Source organism: Muntiacus reevesi, chromosome 2 (assembly GCF_963930625.1).
Source record: "Muntiacus reevesi chromosome 2, mMunRee1.1, whole genome shotgun sequence".
Classification (NCBI taxonomy): Eukaryota; Metazoa; Chordata; class Mammalia; order Artiodactyla; family Cervidae; genus Muntiacus; species Muntiacus reevesi.
This window is the reverse complement of record NC_089250.1, coordinates 85,001,821-85,025,790: the sequence shown is the minus strand read 5'-3', so window position 1 is coordinate 85,025,790 and position 23,970 is coordinate 85,001,821. Positions and strand designations below refer to the sequence as shown.

Here is a 23,970-nt window from a genome sequence, read left to right as displayed (position 1 = left end):
ATGTTAGGTCCATGAATCAAGGCAAATTGGAAGTGGTCGAACAGGAGATGGCAAGAGTGAATGTTGACATTCAGTGAAATAAAACGGACTGGAACGGGTTGAATTTAACTCAGATTACCATTATTTCTACTACTGTGGGCAAGAATCCCTTAGAAGAAATGGAGTAGCCATCATAGTCAACAAAAGATTCTGAAATGCAGTACTTGGGTGGAGTCTCAAAAATGACAGAATGATCTCTGTTCATTTCCAAGGCAAACCATTCAATATCACAGTAATCCAAGTCTATGCCCTGATCAGTAATGCTGAGGAAGCTGAAGTTGAACAGTTCTATGAAGACCTACAAGACCTTTTAGAACTAACACCCAAAAAAGATGTCCTCTTCATTATAGGGGACTGGAATGCAAAAGTAGGAAGTCAAGAGATACCTGGAGTAACAGGCAAATTTGGCCTTGGAGTACAAAATGAAGCAGGCAAAGGCTAACAGGATTTTGCCAAGAGAACACACTGGTCATAGCAAACACCCTCTTCCAACAACACAAGAGAAGACTCCACACAAGGACATCACCAGACAATCAATACCAAAATCAGATTGATTATATTCTTTGCAGCAGAAGATGGAGAAGCTCTATACAGTCAACAAAAACAAGACTGGGAGCTGATTGTGGCTCAGATCATGAACTCCTTATTGCCAAATTCAGACTTAAATTGAAGAAAGTAAGGAAAACCACTAGACCATTCAGGTATAACCTAAATAAAATCCCTCAAGATTATGCAGTGGAAGTGAGAAATAGATTTAAGGGACTAGATTTGATAGAGTGCTTGATGAACTATGGACGGAGGTTTGTGACATTGTACAGGAGACAGGGAGCAAGATCATCCCCAAGAAAAAGAAATGAATAAAAGCAAAATGTCTGTCTGAGGAGGCCTTACAAATAGCTGTGAAAAAAAGAGAAGTGAAAAGCAAAGGAGAAAAGGAAAGATATTCCCATTTGAATGCAGAGTTCCAAAGAATAGCAAGGAGAGATAAGAAAGCCTTCCTCAGTGATCAGTGCAAAGAAATAGAGGGAAATAATCGAATAGGAAAGACTAGAGATCTCTTCAAGAAAATTAGAGATACCAAGGAATATTTCATGCAAAAATGGGCTCAATATAGGACAGAAATGGTATGGACCTAACAGAAGCAGAAGATATTAGGAAGCAGTGGTAGGAATACATAGAAGAACTATACAGAAAAGATCTTCACGACCCAGATAATCACGACGGTGTGATCACTCACCTAGAGCCAGACATCCTGGAATGTGAAGTCAAGTGGACCTTAGGAAGCATCACTATGAACAAAGCTAGTGGAAGTGATGGAATTGCAGTTGAGCTATTTCAAATCCTAAAAGATGATGCTGTGAAAGTGCTGCACTCAGTATGCCAGCAAATTTGGAAAACTCAGCAGTTGTCATGGGACTGGAAAAGGTCAGTTTTCATTCCAATCCCAAAGAAAGGTAATGCCAAAGAATGCTCAAACTACCACACAATTGCACTCATCTCACACACTAGCAAAGTAACGCTCAAAATTCTGCAAGCCAGGCTTCAGCAATACATGAACCGTGAACTTCCAGATGTTCCAGCTGATTTTAGAAAGGCAGAGGAACCAGAGATCAAATTGCCAACATCCAGTGGATCATCGAAAAAGCAAGAGAGTTCCAGAAAAACATCTATTTCTGCTTTATTGACTATGCCAAAGCCTTCGACTGTGTGGATCACAATAAACTGTGGAAAATTCTGAAAGAGATGGGAATACCAGACCACCTGACCTGCCTCTTGAGAAACCTATGTGCAGGTCAGGAAGCAACAGTTATAACTGGACATGGAGCAACAGACTGGTTCCAAATAGGAAAAGGAATATGTCAAGGCTGTATATTGTCACCCTGCTTATTTAACTTATATGCAGAATACATCATGAGAAACGCTGGGCTGGATGAAGCACAAGCTGGAATCAAGATTGCTGGGAGAAATGTCAATAACCTCAGATACGCACCCTTATGACACCACCCTTATGGCAGAAAGTGAAGAAAAACTAAAGCGCCTCTTGATGAAAGTGGAAGAGGAGAGTGAAAAAGTTGGCTTAAAGATCAACATTCAGAAAACTAAGATCATGACATCTGGTCCCATCACTTCATGGCAAATAGATGGCGAAATAGTGGAAACAGTGTCAGACTTTATTTTTGGGGGCTCCAAAATCACTGCAGATGGTGATTGCAGCCATGAAATTAAAAGACGCTTGCTCCTTGAAAGTTATGACCAACTTAGACAGCATATTAAAAAGCAGAGACATTACTTTGCCAAGGTCTGTCTGGTTAAGGCTATGGTTTTTCCAGTAGTCATGTATGGATGTGAGAGTTGGACTATAAAGAAAGGTGAGTGCTGAAGAATTGATGCTTTTGAACTGTGGTGTTGGCGAAGACTCTTGAGAGTCCCTTGGACTGCAAGGAGATCCAACCAGTCCATCTTAAAGAAGATCAATCCTGGGTGTTCATTGGAAGGACTGATGTTGAAGCTGAAACTCCAGTACTTTGGCCATCGATGGGAAGAGCTGACTCATTGGAAAAGACCCTGATGCTGGGAACAATTGTGGGCAGGAGGAGAAGGGGATGACAGAGGATGAGATGGTTGGATGGTATCACCGATGCAATGGACATAAGTTTGGGTAAACTTTGGGAGTTGTTGACGGACAGGGAGGCCTGGCATGCTGCAGTTTATGGGGTCGCAAAGAGTCGGACACGACTGAGCGACTGAACTGAACTGAACTGAAACCCATTGCCTTTCTGGATTGCTCTCTCACTCTGCTATTGTGCTTCCGAAAACAACAACAAAAATTAAATTCTCCTTGCCCTTCTAATCTTATATTTCATTTATTCTCAGAGATTTCAGACCAAAGCAAGAGCCTTTGGGGCTCCCAACACTTTTTGTTGGCAGCCCATATCTTCCTGTTCACCCCATCACCCTCTGAGGCACAGATTCTCAGGGAGGATCATTCCCAAACCTGTACCAGAGTAACACTGATCAGCTGGGTGTGGAAACCAGCCTGGACCACCCTCGTGTTACCGGGGAAGAGCCTGAGGCTGAGAGTAATTATAGGAGTCATCCAGGGTCACGGTGTTACTCAGAGCACTAGGTCTCAGTGGTGTGGTGGTGAGACCCAAGCCTTCTCCCCAGGCTTTGTGCGCCTTCCCTTTAACTGTTCTACTTGCATCCTCACTGCTGCTTTGAGGGTATTTCTGTCTTTTCCCAGCTGTCTCCTCTATTTTCTTCTTTATTTTTTTCCTTTTACTTCCTCTCACGTTAATATCTCTGTAGGAAAGAAGCCCTCCATGTCATAGGATACCTGCACAGGGTACCTGCTGAAATCCTGCACCCATGGTGGAGGAAATCGTTTGAGGTATCGTCATCCCAGGACTTCCCTGGCCATCCCGTGGTTGAGCCCCTGCTTCCAGTGCAGGGGGCATGGGTTTGATCTCTGATCAGGGAACTAAGATCCCTCAAGCCACTCAGCCAAAAAAAAAAAAAAAATGTATTGTCATTCAGATACACTTTAGGGAAAATGACATGGCTGAGACCAGGCGGTGACTGGAGGAGGGAAGAATGGCCTTGAGGCTCCTCGGTGTGTCTTCTACTACCCACTCCCTACCCAGGAGCCAGAGCGTGAAAAGGATGGAAAAGCAGAACTGGAAAACCAAATGCAAGTGTCTGGCTGGACCTAGTTGAAGCCCACTAGCGTGTCATGTTCTTTTTCATCTCTAAGCCTTCGCCTGTGCTGTTCCCTCTGTCTAGAATGCTTTCCCCTCCCTGACTCTTTCTCCTGGCTGGCTTCAACTCAGCCTTCCAGACTCTGGAACCACTTCCTCTGCAGGCTCTGCTCTCCCCACCCTGCACCCCAAGCAGGCTTCTGTTCCTCCCATGTGTTTCGACGTCATTCTGCATTTCTGCTGTCTTCACACCATGTGCTCTGTATTATAATTGTCTCTTATTTGGGCAGCAGGAGTTCTGTAAACTCAGAATGGAGTTAGCAACACAGTTTGTTGTTATTGTCTTTATGTCAATTTAAACTCAAGTCTGAGTCTGTCATCTGCTGGGCTGGCAGGAAATTCCATTTCACTCTGAACTGGGCTCCTTCCTTAGTGTAATACAGGAGTCTAAGAGGCTGATATGGCACTTGGAAAAGGAGGGGCCTTGGATTTTTTGTGCATCAGGGTCCAAGCCTGAGAAGACTCTGGGATCCAGGAGCCCTCTGTTTCTGTGCCAGACCCAAATCATGGGATTTCTTTGCTGGGGCCGGGAACCCTGGGACCCAGGGGCTAGCCCCCTCTGTGCATTCCGTGATGTGACCTCGCCACCTGTGGGCTCTGCCAGGGACAAGGGCACCGACCCTACTTGTGGAGTTGCAGGTGTCTGTCCCCTCCTCCATGGGGGGACACCGGCAAATCTCTCTCTGTCTGCATCCACTCCTCTGGGCCACCTCCTTTCATCTCTTCATTGACTGTAGCCTATCATAAAACAGATAAAGAGATGTTCCCTTCACATGACTTCTCCTTTGGGCATTTTCCATACCCCGCAGGGAGAGGAATGTGAAAAGTCCAGACACAGTCTCAATGAAAGACATGTAGGGAGAAGGAACAAACCTCCACTGGTTGGCCTGTCCTGTTTGTTTGGATGCCCCAAGGCATTCCCAGGACCTCGGACCTGGGCCACACTATGTACTTCATGATGATTTGGGAGAAAAATGAAAGTTGAATCTTCACTGGTCTAAGGCTGCCACTTAGGGCTTTGCAGCTTGTGTGCTGACTGCACAGATACTGAGGCTCCCACTCAGATATGGTTACTGAGCAAGAGAGTTTTCCAGCAGATGTTTCCTAAAGTGTCTAGTAAAGTGAAGTCGCTCAGTCGTGTCTGACTCTTTGCAGCCCCGTGGACTGTAGCCCACCAGGCTCCTCCCTCCATGGGATTCTCCAGGCAAGAATACTGGAGTGGGTTGCCATTTCCTTCTCCAGGGGATCTTCCCAACCCAGGGATCGAACCCGGGACTACTGCATTGCGGGCAGACGCTTTAACCTCTGAGCCTTTTTTCTAATTTTCTCTCTCAGAGTTATAATTAAATCGTTGCCAACCTGGGTCCTTGGACTCTTTAATTAATTGTTGTTATTCAGTTCCTCAGTCATGCCTGGAGCCTGCAACCACATGGACTGCAGCACACAAGGCTTCCCTGCCTTTTAATCAATAGAAATTGATAACAGACCAGATGAGGAATTCAGGCAAGGCTTTACTCTTAGTGAAAACAAGAAAACAGGTGCCCTTGCTCTCTACAGAGGGCAGGCTAGTTCCTTGAGTGGGGCAAGGGTGGGGATGGACCAGAGTGCTGGCTTAAGTGATCTGCCCACCCCCATGGTGGTGCTGTATGCAGGGATCATATGCAGTTCCCTGCCTTTGTTCCCAGCGCCTCAGAAATGGCAGTTGGTTTGTGCCCTTTTTGTGTTCCTTATTGTATGCTGTTCATAATTTGCCCCAACTACACATGCACACAGATATTTTCAGTCCCTTATAGTTTCTATGTATCTGTTGCTCAAGGAGATATTTGTCAGGCCTGAGCACCGCAGTAAAGAGTCCCAGGTCCCAGTCTATCTCAAAATCCAAAGTGTAAAAGAGTCATTAATTAATATCATGTTTGCATCATTTGTAGTTATTTGTACCTCTGAGTGTTTGTAGACATTTATAAGTAAACTGTTACAAAACATGTTTTTTTTAAACATTATTTATTTATTTTTGGCTGTGCTGGATCTTCATTGCTGCTCCTGGGCTTTCAGTGGATACAGTGGATTGTGGCAAGCAGTGAACACTCTCTAGTTGTAGTGTCCAGGCTTCTCATTGCGGTGGCTTCTCTTGTTGTAGACCACAGGCTCTAGGGCATTGTGGCTCACAAGCTTAGTTGCCCCATGGCATGTGAGATCTTCAAAGGCCAAGGATCAAACCTGTGTTCTCTGCGTTGGCAGATGGACTCTTCACCACTGGACCACCAGGGAAGTCCAAATATATATATATATAAAATATATATATATATAAATATATATATATAATTTTTTTTAATGCAGTTCGTCTTAATCACTTTCTTGATGCAATCTGAACCCATTCTTTCTTTTTTGTCTCTACTAATGATCGAAAGTTTTTCTCCAAACTGACGGGGGCAGCTTGCATTTATATGAAGACAGTTATCAAAGGATACATTTGTGCTTTTAAGTTAAAGAAAATTCTCTTATTGTGTTTTGTTTACAGATCATTTGGCAAAGGAACCAGTGGAAGACACAGACCCTAGCACTATATCCCTTAATACGGTAGGTTACTCATTTTACATTAATGGTGTGGCTTTAGTTTTTTTTTTCTCCCTTTGTTATTGGTGTTAGACTCTGTTCTCATTTTGCACATGTCAGGAGTGTTCTTAGATTATGTGAGGTCTTTATCTACTTGTCTTTTTAATTATGTATTTTTATTTTAAATTTATTATTTTTTTTGGCCACACCATGTGGCATGTGGATTCTTAGTTCCCCCACCAGGGATGAAACCTGTGTCCCTTGCATTGGAAAGCGAGTTCTTAACCATTGGACCACCAGAGAAGTCTCTGCTTGTCTAATTTTAATAGTATCTATTTTTAATGACCCTGTTCTTCAGAAATCAAAATATATAGCCTGAGATTGAAAGAAAAAATATGAACACCTTACAGTAATGGAGGGCTGCCCATAGGTAGGTGGGCATACATTGTCAGTTACCACTTTTACCCCTGAAACAGTCCTGAAAGGTAGGCATTGCCTGCTTCATAGCTGAAACACTGAGACACAAGGAGTGAGGCAAGTCACCAAACTTGGAAGCAGCCCAGGTGGGATTCGAACCCATCAGCTGGCTTCAGATCCCTGCCCCAGCATCCCATAACCACTCTGTGCTGTGTCTACTGTGGTAAAAGATTTTATTATTCTACCGTAGATGAGGATATGGCAATTAGCTGCTTTGTAGAAAGTCAGCCAGACTGAAGCCCTGCTCCCCTACTCGATACTGCCTCTTACTTATGACCAAATAAATGCCTTTGACAGCATTGTGTGTGTTACTATGCATGCAGTGTGAGATACATTCCTGTTTTTCAAAGTGTCTGGAGGATGTGATCTATTGAGTCATGAAGAATTTGTATTAATTTAGTTAGAATGGCGTAAGTACTCTCAAGGGGTTTCAGTTCAATGTCTTTAAGTCTTTGGTGGAGACTTCCCTGGTGGTCCAGACTCCATGCTCCCAATGCAGGGGGCCTGGGTTCAACCCCTGATCAGGGAACTAGATCTTGCACTCCTCTACTAAGACCCAGCACAGCCAAAAAAAGGAAAAAGGGGGTGATTCACAAGGCACCTTAATGTCTTAGAGACCTGAAATGTTTGTGTTCATGGCCTCGTATTGTAACTACAGCACAGTTTAATAAGTGTGGACAGCATAGGGAATCAAACTTTGACACACTGCCAATATGAAAAACTTCCAGCTCCTAACTCGTGTAGAAGCAGAGCGCACAATGGCCCTGTGGCCAGGTCTTATGATCATCTCGGGTGTAGCCTCTTACTAAAGCCATGGGTTCTATAGAGCAGCGCTCCCCAACTTTTTTGGCACCAGGGTCGGTTTCATTGCAGACAAACTTTCCACAGACTAGGTGGGGATGGATGGTTTGGGGATGATTCAAGTGCATTATATTTATTGTGCACTTTATTTCTGTTATTATTACATCAGCTCCACCTCAGATCATCAGGCATCAGATCCCAGGGGTTGGGGACCCCTGCAAAAGGGTTACTTAATTCACCTTTCACACTGCCTGACCTGTGATTGTCTTGCTGTCCACTCGATCCCCTGACACCAGCGTCTCCCTTCCTTGGGGGCCCCCTCCTTACGGCTCACCTTGAGTCCTGGTTGCCTCTCCTCACTCCTCTACGACTCCAGGACAAATTGCCTTTACTGTAGCTTCCCTGTATTCGTTTGTTGGGGCTGCCAGACAAGGTCATGCAAATGGACTAAAAATCAAGGGCTGTGCTCCCTCTGAAACCTGCAGGGAAGATTCCTGGCTTGTGCTTTCTGGCTTCTGGTGGTTGTCGGCAGTTCGTGGTGTCCCTGGGCTTCTGGCTGCTTCCCTCCGCTCTCTTCCTTCAGTGGCACATGGCCGTCTTCTCCCTGGGTGTCTGTGTCTCTTCTCTTCTTACAAGAATGTCCATCCTGTTAGATGAAGGGCCAACCCCACACCAGTGTGACCTCAGCTCAACTAATTCTGTCTACACTGACTCTATTTCCAATAAGGTCACAGTCTGAGGGACTAGGGGTTAGGACTTTGGCATATACAGGGGGTGAACAGATTTCAACCATAACATTCCTGCTGCTTTCAGGATTAAATTTACAGTCCTTGACATGGCACGTGAGGTCCCCTTGTCTCAGCATCCCAGTCGTGTGTAGCTATTTGCTGCTCCTTGGATGCCCCAGGCCCTCTCGCCATCCTGGGTACCCCTAATGCTGGCCTTGCCCGCTTCCTCACCCTGCCACTCAACTTAAGCACTCCGTACCTGGAAAGCCTTCTCTGCTGTATCCTGGGGTCTTCAGCTGTTGTCTTCTCTACTTCTTACGCTATTGTGTGGGAATGATTTGCTTGGCTGGCTTTCTGCAAGGCTGTGCCGACCATGTTCCCGTATGCACAGGTGGGCACCAGGCAGGCAGCGTTTGGTGAGTCAAGCTTCTTGAGATCCTAGGATGGCACCTCAGTCCCTTCACCTCACTTCCAGGGTCTTCCATGGAAACCGGCTCCATTATTTCATATCCAACTGTGTCTTCCTTTTCCACCCCCAGCATCGTCTCTGCTCCCACCACTGATGGGAGCATCTGTGATGATGTGAAGATCCCATCAGTCTCCCAGCCACCTGGCCTTAATCCTCTATGCCCACCATCTGCAGTGGCCGTCCTGAGTCCTGGGCATCCTCTAGGCCTGCTCAACTGTCAGTCTGTCCAGGAAACCCACATTTGTTCGTTCTTGTAGACTGAACTTAGTCAAAACCTTGGGATGGTCCTTTCTCTTGAAACACTCACAGTCTGAGAAAAATACTTTGAAACGAGTCTGAGAAGTACTATAGTACAGTTGTGTTTTCCATGTTCTAGGGGGCAGAGTACGGGGAAGTATTTAGTCAGGGGGGAAAGTATTTGACTTTTAGGTTCTTTCTGATTGATGTTTATTTTTTTCCCACTGAAGACTGTGGTGTATTATAGCAAAAGGATTCAGATTAAAGTCAGCCAAAGCAGGAGGAGCATAGGGCAGGGCCCAGGAGAGTTGTAAGCAGGTGGTTTTCAGTTACCCTCTCAGCTGTGTGGACAGTGTTTACTGGTCTCAGTAATGGTGTGTGATGATACACACAGAGTACTGACAACCAAGGAAACTCATCCAGCCTCTGGTGTCCAAAGTGTTCTTGGGGCTCAGTTGTGTAGACATGCTTGACTCCCAGTGTGTCTGACCTTAAACCCCAGGCCCTTCAAAGGTTGAATTTATAACATAAAGAAGATTAATTTCTTTTGTGGAAAGAGGTTGGAGGCTTCTGCTCCAAAGAAACTCCAAGGAAAGGCATTTAAAACAGAATCCCTGGATGCCCAAGTCCCTTCCATAAAATGGCATAGGACTTCGCTGGTGGCCCAGTGGCTAAGACTACATGATCCCAATGCAAGGGGCACAGGTTCCATCCCTGGTTGGGGAACTAAAATCCCACTCGGGCATCCAAAGTTTGGTATCCATGGAAGGTCTTAGAATCAGCCCCTCAAGGATACTGAGTGATGACCGCATATCAGCCTTCCTTTAACTACTCATCAATAAGCAAAGTTAAATACATAGATGACAACATGTAAACTCAAACCTCCATGGAATATTGGACTATGTTAAGGAAGTCATATTAATTTCAAAGCTTAATAATGTTAATAAACTCAGTTTTTTTTCGCTTGCAAAAAGAATCCCTGGTGCTGCGTTTGTTTCTTTTCCTCCTCTGTCCAAGGAAGACAGTGGTGAGACATACAGGAGAGTTGGGAGGTGTAGCTTTGTTTAAGCTGGAGAGCCGTGGACCCAAAGGCCCAGAGGAGATGATGGTGGAACTGAGGCGGGGTCAGAGGCAGGCTAGGGAAATTGGGCACATTCAAGCTTCTCTCATAGAAATCTTTGGAAAACAACTACATTGTGTAATCTGAAGTAGAAGTTTCCAGAAGCTTAGATACCTGCATATTTATCAGGACCAACAAAGAAATACATGATTGCAATTTTGAATTTTGAATTCCCTGTGACAGTACTGCCCTCAAGGAAAGCATTGAGGAACTGTGCGTAACTGGGCATAATAGGTGACTGATCTTCATGCCACTTATGGGATAGTTACCTTTTCAATCCTGTCAACCCAGGACAGAGCTCTCCAGTTGTGAGAGCTGCCCAGAATACATGCCTGTTGACCCAAATGCATGTCACAGAAGTGATGAGAAAAGACATGACAGTCCCTCAGTTTTGAGCTGCAGAGAGTAAAATAGCACTGCAGACAAGAGAGGAAGTGTGGTTTATGGTCAGAGCTGAAGGCTTATTCTGTTTCATATTCCAGCATTGACGTCTCATCAAATTTGATTTCATCTCTTTAAAACTGAGATTAAGCCACGGGTCAGTCCTATGGATAAATTCAAGGCTAAAAACTTGCAAGATTTTAAATGAAAATCATGACTTTCCCAAGACAAAGCTTTCTTTTCACTTTGATCTTATAATTGACTATAGTGTTTAAAAAAATAACTTTCCTCTTTTGTTGGTTTCTGCAGTCAGACAAGTATCCCATTCAAGACACAGGACTCCCTAAAGGTATGTACAGTTAATGCAACAACTTGTGCTTGTGATTATTCTCTGTTCGGAACAAAGCACTAGTCAGAGTAATTTTTCATTTGTTAAAATTGTAGAACAGAAACATACTGATAATTTAGTGCCTGATTTGATCATCTGTAGCATGAATTTTCTTATTAAAATCTAGAAATGGTTTTAGATCAAATGATACATCAAGTTCCTATGGTGTTTTTAGCATGGTTAAAATAAGGACAAACCAGGACTGTGGGTTGCAAGTGACAGAAATATAACTCAAATTAGTTTTAAAAGGTGGGGGTGGGGGTGGGTGGGCAGGGACTTCCCTGGCCGTCCAGTGGTTAAGACCCTGAACTTACAATGCAGGGGGCATAGGTTTGATCCCTGGTTGGGGAACTAAGGTCCTGCATGCTGCATGATATGGCCCCAAAACAATAAAAACAAAAAAGGGGAGGGGAAGAATTTGGTGGTTTAGAGTCTTTGAGTCTGTTAAATCCAAACATTTAAAATGGTGTCTCAGGCTCTCTCTTTCTCTCCCTCTCTTTTTCTTTTCTTCATCTCCTTCTTCTTCTTTTCCCTCTCCCCACCCTTCTCTCTGACTCTCATGGCTTAGTCTTCTGTGTTGACCCAGTTCTCGGGCCAGTTTTCCCCATGAGGTAGGAAAGATGGTCTCTGCCGCCTCCAGCTTCACTTGGTGCTGCTTACGACGGTGAAACAAGAGGGAGCCTTTCCCCCAGCACACACGGCTCGGTTTTAGGGGCAGTGGTGGCAGGAGCAGTTTGGTCATGTGGCGATCATATCGACTGTGGTCATCAGGAGGATGGAGGGCTGACCAGGTCTGAGCCTCGAGGTTAGAGGGTGGGTGTGGAGGGCATGGAGACAGTTCTACTCAAACCTCAGGTTCCATTGCCAGACAAGGGGAAGGGGATGCTTGTCAGGTCCCAAAGCAAAAAGAGCTTTCTTTCATGATCCGCAGATTAACATCTCAGATGTGGTGCAGATGCATCTGAAAGGAGCCTGAGCCTGTCCAAGGCTACAGTCTGCAAGGCTGTATCCAGTAAGAAGAATGAGCTGGTGGCCTTCACAATGGAGCACTTACCTTATGTTCTGCTGACAACCCAGGGTGAAGGGGTGGGATGGGGAGCAAGCAGATCTGACCTGCATCAGAGTTGGCAGGGCCTCCCTGGCTTCCTGGAGAGAGAGGATTTCCCAGCACCGCCTGCTGTGGGTTTCCCCAACCTCCTTCTGGTGATAAATATCACAGGACTACCAGACTGCAGGTCGGAAGGGAGCTCCCTGCCAGGACCCATCTGTGGTTGAGTCTGTGGTTCTGCTGAGTCCCCTTCTCTCATTCTCTACTCACCAGACTCCTCTCCCTGCTCCCGGAGATGACATCAGTACAGTTTCACCCAGGAATGGCAGTAGTATAGGGAACAGAGCCTGCAGGCCAACTTTGAGCCCGATTCTTGGTTGTTCTAGGGAAGGCTGGCTTCTTGCGTGTTTCCTTTCCCTTCCCCTTCTCCCTGAATGACTTCTCAGCATCCTGAATTCCCCACCCTGTGACTGTCTAGTTCAGCAAGAAAGTGGGAGGTGCAGGCCAAGACACCAGCGTAGAGAGGAAACTGTCCTGGGTAGTATTCACTGGACTTCAGGGAGGGTACAATGAAGAATTATCTGGGGAGCTAGTTTAAAATGCAGATTCTGGGCCCTGCTTCTCCAAAATCGTCATGTGGTGGGCCTAGGATCAGGCCCAGAAACCTGTAGGGTTTTTTTGTTTTTCACTTGTTTGTTGTTTTTTTAAGTGGAGGATAATTCTTTACAACGTTGTATTAGTTCCTGCTGCACAATGAATCAAATCAGCTGTGTGTGTACATATATCCTCTCCCCCTTGAACCGCCCTCCCAAACCACCCCATCCCACCCATCTAGGGCATCGCAAAGCGCTGAGCTGAGTTCCCTGTGCTATACTGCACCTTCCCTACTAGCTGTTTATTTTACACGTGGTAGTGTGGTCGGGGAGGGAGATTAGGCTTGAAACCTGTGTTTTAATGCATACCTGAGTGAGTGGGTCTCAGACCTCCCTTTGAGAGTCTGCCTAAGCAGCTTCAAGAATGTGGTGTACCCTCCAATGGGACATGTAGGAGAGAACCGGCTGACAAAGCTTGCCAGCTCTGAGAGGACTCAGCAGGTGACTTCACAGCTTAGGACAAGGGAGATGCCACCTCCCAGGGTGCTGGTGAGAATCAAACACAAGAATAGCGCCTGGCACCCAGGAGCTTCGGACCGGGAGGAGGGAAGTGTGGCAAGAGAGCCATGATCAGTCAGGGTTGAGGACTGTGGAAAGCCCTCGTAGCAGAGGTGAGAGTGGAACCACTGTTTTAAGCACAAATTGAGCCACAGTGACTCTGGGAATGCATTGCCACAGTCTGATCCATCTGAAATCTTTTTTTTTTTAATCATCTTGAATGTGATTTCCTGTTTTAAGAGAAAAAGATTGTTGCTTAGCAGCCTGATAATACAGTAACTGTACTCGAACTGTTTCTTCAATAATTTAAGTTTTACAAAACCTCAGTTAAAATGGTGGTGAGTTGACAAGTAACATGACTGTTAAAAACCATACTCTAGACCTTCCTCTGTCTTTATTCATGGGGTGGAAGAGCATTTTTAAGCACATAATTTTTCTCCAAGAAACACATGATCTTAAATGTAATGAACCATGTCCAGAAGTTTGGAAACTTACTCCAACATTTGCATTTGATAATACAACAATTTAACGTCTGCAGTATTTTGTTAAACATACCATAATGGAGCCAATTTCAGTATTAAATGATTATGGTTATTTTCTCATTGTTTTTAGGAACACAAAGCCCACATAAATTAATGAAGAGACTAATTTATAGATTAAAAGTAAATGTAATAGAATTATATTAAGTACAGATTCAGACTCTGACACGTAAGTGAATTCTAGGGGGCTAATATATTTAATGGGGCTTCCCTGGTGCTCAGAGGTTAAAGCGTCTGCCTCCAATGAGGGAGACCCGGGTTCGATCCCTGGGTCGGGAAGATCTCCTGGAGAAGGAAATGGCAACCCACTCCAGTATTCTTGCCTGGAGAATCCCATGGACAGAGGAGCCTGGTAGGCTACAGTCCACAGGGTCGCAAAGAGTCGGACACGACTGAGCGACTTCACTTTCACTTTACTTGCTTTCACTATATTTAATAGAGGAGTCATTTGTAATTAGCTTGAACCATTTTCATATGATTAAAAAGTCCTCAAAATATATTTTCTTAAGAAAAGAAGCATGTTTCACAAAATCTTAATTCTAATTCTAGTATATTCCTAGTTTCCCCATGGACAATATAACGCTGTTCCTCAACATGGTCCAAACAAAAATGGGTCTGAATTTTGTGCTTTTTACCATAAATCAACTGTAGGCATCTAGTGTAATTTCAATGATCAGCATATTTTTGAGGTAAAACATGTTATAATACTTGTTTTCTCGGGAACAAATGTGTAGCTTCTGCCTCCCCTGATTTTAGAGATTTCAGGCAGTTCATTATGTCGAGTGTCTGTTATAGGTTCTCTGTGAGAGTCTTTAGGCACTAAACTCAGGACTCATTTAGATTGGGGTTCACTTTATTTCATGAGTTCCTATACTGGCTTGAGGATTCTAGAGGGAATGTGGCTCTTCACATTTTGAGAGAAAAATGTCTTTTGAAAAAGAATTCTGATATTTCAGCTGCTATTCCTGAAGTGAAGTGAAGTCCCTCAGTCGTGTCCAACTCTTTGCGACCCCATGGACTGTAGCCTACCAGGTTCCTCAGTCCATGGAATTTTCCAGGCAAGAGTACTGGAGTGGGGTGCCATTTCCTTCTCCACAGCTGCTATTCCTAGTGAGGGGAAATTGCACAAAAATATATTTGATTTAATTAAAATTTTATCACCTTCATTTTCTCTGACTTTCATTGTTCAAAAAAAATTATATAGCAAATGTAAAGTGAAAGAGAAATAGACTGATTTTATTGTTAATAACTTTGTGTAATTTGAACTTCAACATGGGTGATATTTGGAAAAATTTGTTAACGGAATGTAGTAGTTCAGTTTGGAAAAATTAGGAGAAAATAAACAAGTACTGAGGAAATCACTAAAATAATTTGGAAGTGTTGGGCTGGCCAGTAAGTTTGTTGAGGTTTTTCCATAGGCTGTAACAGAAAAACCCAAACGAATTTTGTGGCCAACCCAATAAAAATGTCTGCCCCCAAACTAGCAACCCAATGTATTGTATTTTATATGATTTCTCATTTTGCCGATTGATTGATGGTATTTTGCTATTAAGTTTGTTTTAAAATGAAACTAAAAACCTCTCTTGTCTGCGTGATATGATGTTACCTGGTCCCACTCATTCCACCAGCTCACTGCCTCCCACCCAACCTTGACCCAGACTCTTGGCAGTCTCCTGTTACAGCAAACCAAAAGTTAAATCCGCTCCCCCAAATTATAACAGAAATACAAAGGTGACCATTCTGCGAAACTTTTCTTTACTGGAGGGTGAATGGGAGGGAGAAGGATATGACCACAGGAGTGTGTGGGAGGCCATGTAAGAAAAGTTGCTTTTTAATTTCAAGTTAACATTGTGTTGGGAAATAAAAAGCCCTGGCTTTTCAAAAATGCTCGGGTAACAGTGATGACCCTGGTCATTGTGAGGGACTTCCCAGGTGTTGCTAGTGGTAGAGAACCCACCTGCCAATGCAGGAGACATAAGAGACGTGGGTTCGTTCCCTGGGTTGGGAAGATCTCCTGGAGAAGGAAGGGCATGGCAATCCACTCTGGTATTCTTGCCTGGAGAATCCCATGGACCTGGCAGGCTACAGTGCAAAGGGTCACATAGAGTTGGCCATGACTGAAGCATCTGAGCATGCACAGCACGCGTGGCCATTGTGAGAATTATTATGACCGAAATCAAATGTCTGTCACTGTGAAAAATCATTTTAGTATGCATCTGAATTCTACAGGGTGCTTGTTAGGTGTCAGATTTCTGGACTCCCCGAAGTTCCAAACCAGAAAGTCTGGAGGTGGAGCCCAGAAATCTGCATTGTTAACAGGCAGTCAAATGATTCTCATGCAAGAGAACTGGAACTGTATCATGAGGAACACAAGCCTGGGTGAGATCTCCATTGCTCCAGCTTAGAAAGATATGGTGTAGGGATTTCCCTGCTGGCCTAGTGGCTAAGACTCCGCCTCCCAATGCCCAGGGGCCGAGTTCTATCCCTGATTAGGGAACTAGATCACTCATGCTGCAACTCAAGATCCTGCATACTGCAACTAAGAACCAGTGCAGCTAAATAAATTTAAAAGAGAACGAGATACCATATGGAATCTTAGTAAAAGTCTGTGCTTTTAGTTTAAATTTCGCAGATAATAATATTAAAGAAAAATGACCTTTTAGTCAGAATCGTGTAGGCAGCAATAAATTTAGCCCCTTACATGAACAAATCTATCAGCTCAGTCTGTAGTAGGTCAATGCATGTTACAGAATGTAAAAATAAATAATGGATGAATCAATCAATCTGTCATTCAGTCCTAACTTTTGAACCTTGAGTTAAGTGATTCTGTGTGTAAGGCTTTATAACTCTAAAATTTTACATGCCACTAAACATTTGTTTCATAGTATACTATATTTCTGTCAGCTTTTAAGGTTAATGTGATACTGAATTCTATGGTTAAAGAGTAAAATCTAATGGAAAAATTTAGCTTTTTTTTTTTTTGCCATATCACATGACATGTGGGGTCTTAGTTCCCTGACCAGGGAAGGAACCTGCGCCCCCTGCAGTGGAAGTGCAGAATCTTAACCACTGGACCACAGGGAAGTCCCCTAGATCAGCGTTTAATGTGTTTGTCTTCACCACAAGCTGGGGAGCTGTGACATTAACACATATGTAAGACAACGTAAGAATGGAATTTCCTTCCTCACAGTTAATTCTGAGAGGTGTGAGACGTTTCACATGTCTATCATGTTCCTTTGACTTTCACCGGCAATCCCCACTTTAGAACTGAAATGGTTTCGGTTTGACTTTTAGGAGGCTGAGCTATCCAGATAAGTATAATCCCACTCCCTGCTCTCTGAAGGGCTTAGTAAACTGTCAGTCAGACAGCCAACACCTGGAATCTGATGTAAGATTATCAGAGGGGAAAGTTTGAACCACCTCCTGCTCCCTGTGTTGCCAGGGAGGGATCCTGCCGTGGGGTTATGAGGATGCCCACGCGCAGGACATCGGGCAGCTGAGTCTGACAGCAGCTTGTGAGCCACGGAGCCTCATGGCCTGGGGGAGGACGATGCTGCGCGCCATGCAGGGTCATACAGGGGCTGCGCTTGGGGACAGAGTGAACGCCAGGGGCTGCGGGTGACGAGGCTCTCCTGTGAACGGGGGTGTGCCCCAGGGCTCCTGGGGAAGGATGTAACTGTCTGAATAATTCAGTGGTCTGGCAGGGAACCCCCTCCGCCCTGGGATGAGCAAGGGTTGTGCCTGATCCCCTCGAGAAGGAGAACTATTTAGCTGGGGTCTTGTCCACAGGAGCAGAGCGAGGAGGGGAACTTGTAACTGGGCCACTCAAGGTCCTCCTGGTTTTACCAGACGTAAACAGAACGTAATATTAAGTCTTTCTTTTAGGCCTTATACTGCAGAGCATGTGCTTTCTTCATCAAGCTTAGCATCTTTTTTTTTTTTTTTTAATCCATAGAAGAGGAGTGTGATCCAATTACTTTGAACTGCCCAGCAAATTCCGATGTGCAGCACCAGGTAAGAATAATGTCAGTTATATTTTTACCCCTAGGCACATGCTAATCCAACTAGAATTTACTTAGTAATTATCTTCTAGAGCTTTAAAAATAAAGAACAGGATTTTTGGATAATAAGTTTGGAAATGATCTTTAAGCATCCCAGTAATGTGGTGTGTCTGTATAGCTTCTGTTACTTTTAGTAACTGGGTAGCTTTAATCTACTCTTTGAAATACTTATCCATATGCCAAAAACAGGCCATCATCAGTGTTATTGAGTTAGAAAGGAAAGTTGCTTTCTTTTGCCCGTTGTTGGTATGCACTGGATGGGAACTTTTTCTTAAATCCTCAACAAAACTGGGTAGTTTCAAGACATTTTTGTAATGTGTTATAAAACTTTTTCTTCATTCAGATACCAAGTTTTAACGTATTATTTTAATTGTCCTTTTACAAAATACAGCTGTTGTTTTCTGCTTTTAAAAGAGTGCTTGTTATTTTAAACTTCAGATCAGACAAAAGTGTACCAAAAGGTTGAAAATCACTTGGCACCTTCTACTGTTCACCTTGCAAGGGACAGTAAGTCCCCTACATAGGAATGAGATCTGTTCTGAGAGCAGTTTGTAAGTCTGATTTGTTCATAAGTCCAGCAAAATTAGCCTAGGTACCCAAGTAACATAATCGGCTATGTAGTACTGTACTGTAATAGTTTTATAATACTTTTCACACAGATAATATATAACAAAGCAAGCATGAAAAATAAAACGTCTTTAACCTTACAATATAGTACTTTGAAAAGTACTGTAGTGTATAATACAGCAGCTGGTGCTTCTTGGCCCTACCAGCTACATCACCGCTGCTTTTACGTTCGCTCCCAGACATCCTGGGCTTGACATAAAGGTACTGCACTACGGACTGTATACAGAAGTGTACAGTAATGTACACAAACGCACAGCCACGTTTGTGACAATGTACACCAGACACGTGACCTGATTTGTGTGATTGCACATGTGAACGCACATTCACATCTTTGAAAGTTCTCAACTTGAAGGTTTGCATGTAGGGGACTTACTCTACATCCTTCCAGAAGCTTCTTTGGGTCACCGGGTGCTTCAGTTACTTCTGATACTTTCCAGGCTATCTCTGTTTACTCATTCAAAGCTCATTAGCAAAACTACACAATTCCTCACATCCGCCTAGCTATAGTTAGGACATTAAAAGTCTCAGAAAGGGTGTCTTGCCTCAAGACAGACTGGCTGGGTCCTGCTCTCTCTGTAATACCAAGTTAATTTTTAACAAGACTGATTTGAACCTTGCCTGGCCTGGAGAATCCTATGGACAGTGGAGCCTGGCAGGCTATGGTCCATGAGGTTGCAAAGAGTCGAACATGACTGAGTGATCAACGTGGTTTTTTTTTTTCAGTCTTACTATTAAAGCATCAGTCAGTAATAAATCAATGATAGTGATATTCTTAGATAATCAAGTCACTTTTGTCATAAAGCAGATTTATACAGTAGTTGATAAGATAAGCAATTTTAACCATAAACACAGTTCTCTTGAAAATTGTCAATGGTGCTACTTCTAACTTTAACTTGGCAGTCTTTAGTCGCCAACTGGGAATACCATTTTCTTATTTATTAATCCTGATACTCAGCATTTTCCTTGGAATTATAACCTGATGCTGGACTTCGACAGTGATTGAATTTCAACTATTTTAGTGAACTTTAGATTCACTGAAAACTTGGTATAAGTTTTTCCTTTCTTGCAATCCTTAATTTACTTAAAGTTTTGCTCCTCACATTTTTTTTGCAACAAGATACAAGAATGTTATGTTGTTTGTTTAGTTTTAGGGATTTTCCAAAATCATATAAGATTAGATACAGAATATGCTTTAGGACACTGTTCAGTATATTTTCTAATTTTAGTATTATAGTTCTCGTTTGATCAAGTATAGATTATCTTCAAAGATGGAAAAAGATTTTTCAACTAAAAAAAGCAGGGTGCGTGCTCAGTCACTTTAGTCGTGTCCGACTCTGTGACCCTATGGACTGTAGCCCACCAGGCTCCCCTCTCCATGGGATTTTCCAGGCAAGAAAATCCCTGGAGTGGGTCTTCCTGACCTGAGGATCAACCTCGTATCTGCCTGTGTCTCCCGGATTGCAGGCAGATTCTTTACCCACTGAACCACCTGGGAAGGTCCCCCACCCCTAGAAAAGGGGGGGGACCTACTTGGGATTTTTATTTAAGTTCTGTTTTAAAACAGGCTGTCATGTATTCCTATAAAAAGTAGCACTGTCCCTACTACTTCAGTTGGTTATTTCTTTGCATAATCTGTAGGACTTGTTCTAACCGCTAGGTATCCAGAAAGAATCTTTGAAACTAACTTGGCAGTTAGAACAAAGAAAACTCACTAGGGGGGAAATGTTTAAAAAAAAAACACAGCACTTCATTTTCTGTAGCTCAGACTTTAAAAGCAAGTTGAAAATACATTCTTTAGAATACTTATCATTTGCTGTTTCTTCGATTTTTCTAATTTATGAGACTGACGCTCTGCCTACTGCACTAAGGAGTCAGATGATTTTTCTAATTTATAAACTAAAATCCATTTCTATGTAAGATCTAATTTTAACCAGCTTTTTTGAATGATGCCAAGGAAGAACATTGTGATGTCCTGTTTGTCAGAAATAGAAAACTGACATCTCATAAAATTTCATAAAGAATCCTTTTCTTTTAGTAATTTGAAATCAGTACCCCCATCAATTAGAGTTATCCTACTTGTCCAGTTTGTTACGGCTGGTACTTACCGAGTCTGTGTCCTGAGCCTGGGTATTCTCAGACGTGCAGTACTCAGGGTGGGGGTTTAGGCCGTGGGGGGAGTAGGGAGGGGACCAGACCCAAGCAGAGCTTCTAGACTTGTTGAACAGCGGTGTACGCAGCGTTAGATTCTGGATGTGGCTCTGGTTCATCTGCTTAAAAATTTTTTCATGGTTCTTTATGTTTATAGAAAATATTTCCCAGAATCTTTAAATCAAATAATAAAATTTTAACTACATGCACACATGTATGGCAAATGATAGCAGAGCAAAATTTGTTTCAGTTTTTAGTTAAGAATCCATGCCAAGAGGAGATTGCGATAATAAGAAAATTAGTAACTATGAGGATGCTAAGTTGGAGTTAGAGGTTATGAAAAAATAACTTTTTCCTCTGTTTATGCTGGTTATTTGGTTTTACCAAACTATAATTTTCTTAAGTTTTAAAAACCACATTAAATTATTCCTATTGTTATTATTCATATTATATTGATACCATACCATATTGATATGTTATTATTAGTGTGATACTAATATATGATGTTGCTAATAAGGGAAACCACTGTAGGGTATATAGGAATGCTCTATATTCTCAAATTTTCTGTAGATCTAAAACTATTTTGAAACATACATACACTCACATGTATAATATATATATTTTTTTTATTTACTTTTCTTTTTTGGCTGTGCTACACAGCATGTGGAATCTTATTTCCCTGATGAGGGAATAGAACCCCCACCCCTTGCCGGGGAAGCACAGAATCTTAACCACTGGACCTCCAGGGAAGTCCTGAAACATAACACATATTTTAAAAACCACACTAAATATGATTTAGAATCTAGAAAAATGAAAAAAACTCATCCAAAATTCCACCACTCTAATATTATTTTTGTCATTTTGATGTATTCCTTATATATTTTTATCTGGATAATTATTTTTTTAAAAACCTGTTTACAGACAATTTTGCATCTTGCTTTTGTTGTATAATATGATCTCACAAGTTTTTATCCAGTTTGAAAACTGGATCTCATTTCATCCAGTTTGCTGCATGGCCTTACCATCCATCAATGGCTGCATGATACTGTCACCTCTGATATTTATTGATAACAGAAGTAGACTTGAGGATGTGTGCCTGGGGGTAGGTGAGAGCAGCCTCATAGAAGGAATGCCCTGAGGCGAGTCAGAGCAACCAACTTTGTCTGGAGCTGAAGTGTTGGCAGATTGAGGCAGTGAGGCTGGAAAATCATTTGGATCCAGGACCCTAGAACCTTAAATGCCAGAAGGAGGTGGATGGACGATATTGGTGGCTTTCAGGGATGGTTCTGTGACCATATCTGGGACCCTGGGGAACTGGAGAGAGATGAGGCTCGGCCTGTAAGCAGGAGAGGGATGCTACTAACAGTATCAGTAGAGGATTAAGGGGGAAGATAAGATTTGTGTGTTGTTAGGATTGAGAGTGGGTTTCCCTGATGGCTCAAATGGTAAAGAATCTGCCTGCAATGCAGGACACCTGCCTTTGATCCCAGAATCAGGATCCCTTGGAGAAGGGAATGGCTATCCACTCCAGTATTCTTGCGTGGAGAATCCCATGGACAGAGGAGCCTGGCCAGCTACAGTGCATAGGGTCGCAAAGAGCTGGAAATGACTGAGTGACTTTCACTTTTCAGGATTGAGAGTTGTCTGTTTAGGGACTGCAGAAAAGGGAGATTGATGTCTGTAGAGTTTGGGGTATGTGAGATGTGTGGCAGGAAGTGATTGGTTTAAAATGCCTGCTTCAAGAGGTTACAGTTGAAGCCCGAGAGGAGGATGGGACTGTCAAGGAGAGCATCCTTGTTGAAAAGCAAAGAGAGGTGCCTAGGGTGGAGCCTTGAGGAACACTTCCATCTGGAGTCCAGAGGAAGACAAGGAGCTGAGAGGCAGAAAGAGGAGTGGCCAGAGAATACTGTCTGTGGTGGAGGCATCTGTACTTTGCAACACTTTCCTGGTTTATACTCAAATGTCTGCTGATGGTCTCATTGTCTCTCCTTACGAGCAGGGACTGCTATGTCTTTTGGCTCATAAATGTATCCTCAATGCCTAGCACGTAGTAGGTCTCAATAAATATACATTGAATAAAGACAGCAGAAGGTCAGGGTTGGGCATTGCTTCAAGTGCCAAGGAAAGTACTGTCAACATCATCTTGCAGTCAAGGGCAGGCCCTGCAAAGACACCTTTGGATTTTCCCTTCCAGATGGTATTTCAGGAGGGACCTTTTAGGAGGGAACTCAGTTATAGGCACAAAAACACAATTACAACAGGCTTGAGGAGTGGGTGATAAAGTTTATGTAGTTTTGTCAGATTTACTAAGGTAGCAAGGAAAAGCAGTAAGCTTTTATTTGAAGATGTTGGAAAACATGGCAAAAGGTTCTTTTACTAAGGATGGGAAACAACAGATTTTAAAGGATATGGTGTCACCAGGGGTGTAGAGATTAAAGATTAAGAGGGAAAAGAGAGAGAAGTGGAATAACTAATGGGATTTGTTTTCCCTGGGAAGGCAGAGAGGATTAATTTTCTTAGCAACTATTTACCAATAAGTCCTTAGCAATTTCTATTGGAGAATACACAGCACATTGATTTCCCTCAAGAAATTTGTAATCTGGCAAATGAGATATAGGCACACCTATGTTAGATAAATAAAGACACCAAAAACACACAGAGAGGAGTTGTATTTTAAAAGTAAGAACTTTGACTCTTTTTCAGAGGCAGGACGAAAAGAAGGGTAAAATGGGAGAAAGATAGAAACTTCTTTTTTAGATGTAAAGGCAAGTAGTTGAGTTAATCAATGTCAAATTTGAGTTGTGCCTTGAATGATGACATGTGGATGGAGCAGGAAGAAAGGAAATCCAGCAAAGACATCAGGGGACTAAAGAGTTAGTTCCAGTCATACAGCACTGAGGCCATAGGCCTTCTTGAAGTTGGTAGTGGTGTGGCAGTGTTTGATAAATGGGAAATAGATTACAAGAGGATAGATGATGACACTTCCACCCGTTCATCCACCCACCCATCCATCCACCCACTCATCCATCCACCCACCCATCCACCCACCCATCCATCCAGTATTTGAGTCCAAGAATGTATCACCACTACCACCACTACTGTTAAATGCTAGGGGTGTACAGTGATGCACACTTAGAACTTTCAGTGAAATTGAGCATTTTTAAATCTCCCACATGGAAAGCTGAATCAGAATGTTTAAGCCAAGAGCCTCTCCCTTAGATTCTCAGAGACTCTCAGCACAGAAATATAGAGGGAAAAGAGAAGAGAGAAGACAGTGATTGAACGCGTTCAATAGGTAAGCAGGCTTCTTACCTGTTGAAGAGAGACAGGCTTGTTTCTCCCACGTTAGCATAGCTGTCTCTAACTGCTACCATAGAAGATGCTGCTCTAGAGGAAGTCTGGAGGGCCCGGATCTCCCAGGCACTTGGAAGGTCCCGGAAGAGCC

The 23,970-nt window shown here is 43.2% G+C and overlaps 1 protein-coding gene across 1 annotated transcript in view; it reads left to right on the top strand.

The window, feature by feature from the left end:
• Window positions 1-23,970, top strand: part of EDARADD (EDAR associated via death domain) — a 71,805-nt gene that overhangs the window by 9,114 nt on the left and 38,721 nt on the right. The window contains exons 3-5 of the mRNA XM_065919202.1: window positions 6,316-6,374; window positions 10,873-10,912; window positions 17,645-17,703. Coding sequence (XP_065775274.1) covers window positions 6,316-6,374; window positions 10,873-10,912; window positions 17,645-17,703 — 158 coding nt within the window. The remainder of the gene's footprint in view (window positions 1-6,315; window positions 6,375-10,872; window positions 10,913-17,644; window positions 17,704-23,970) is intronic.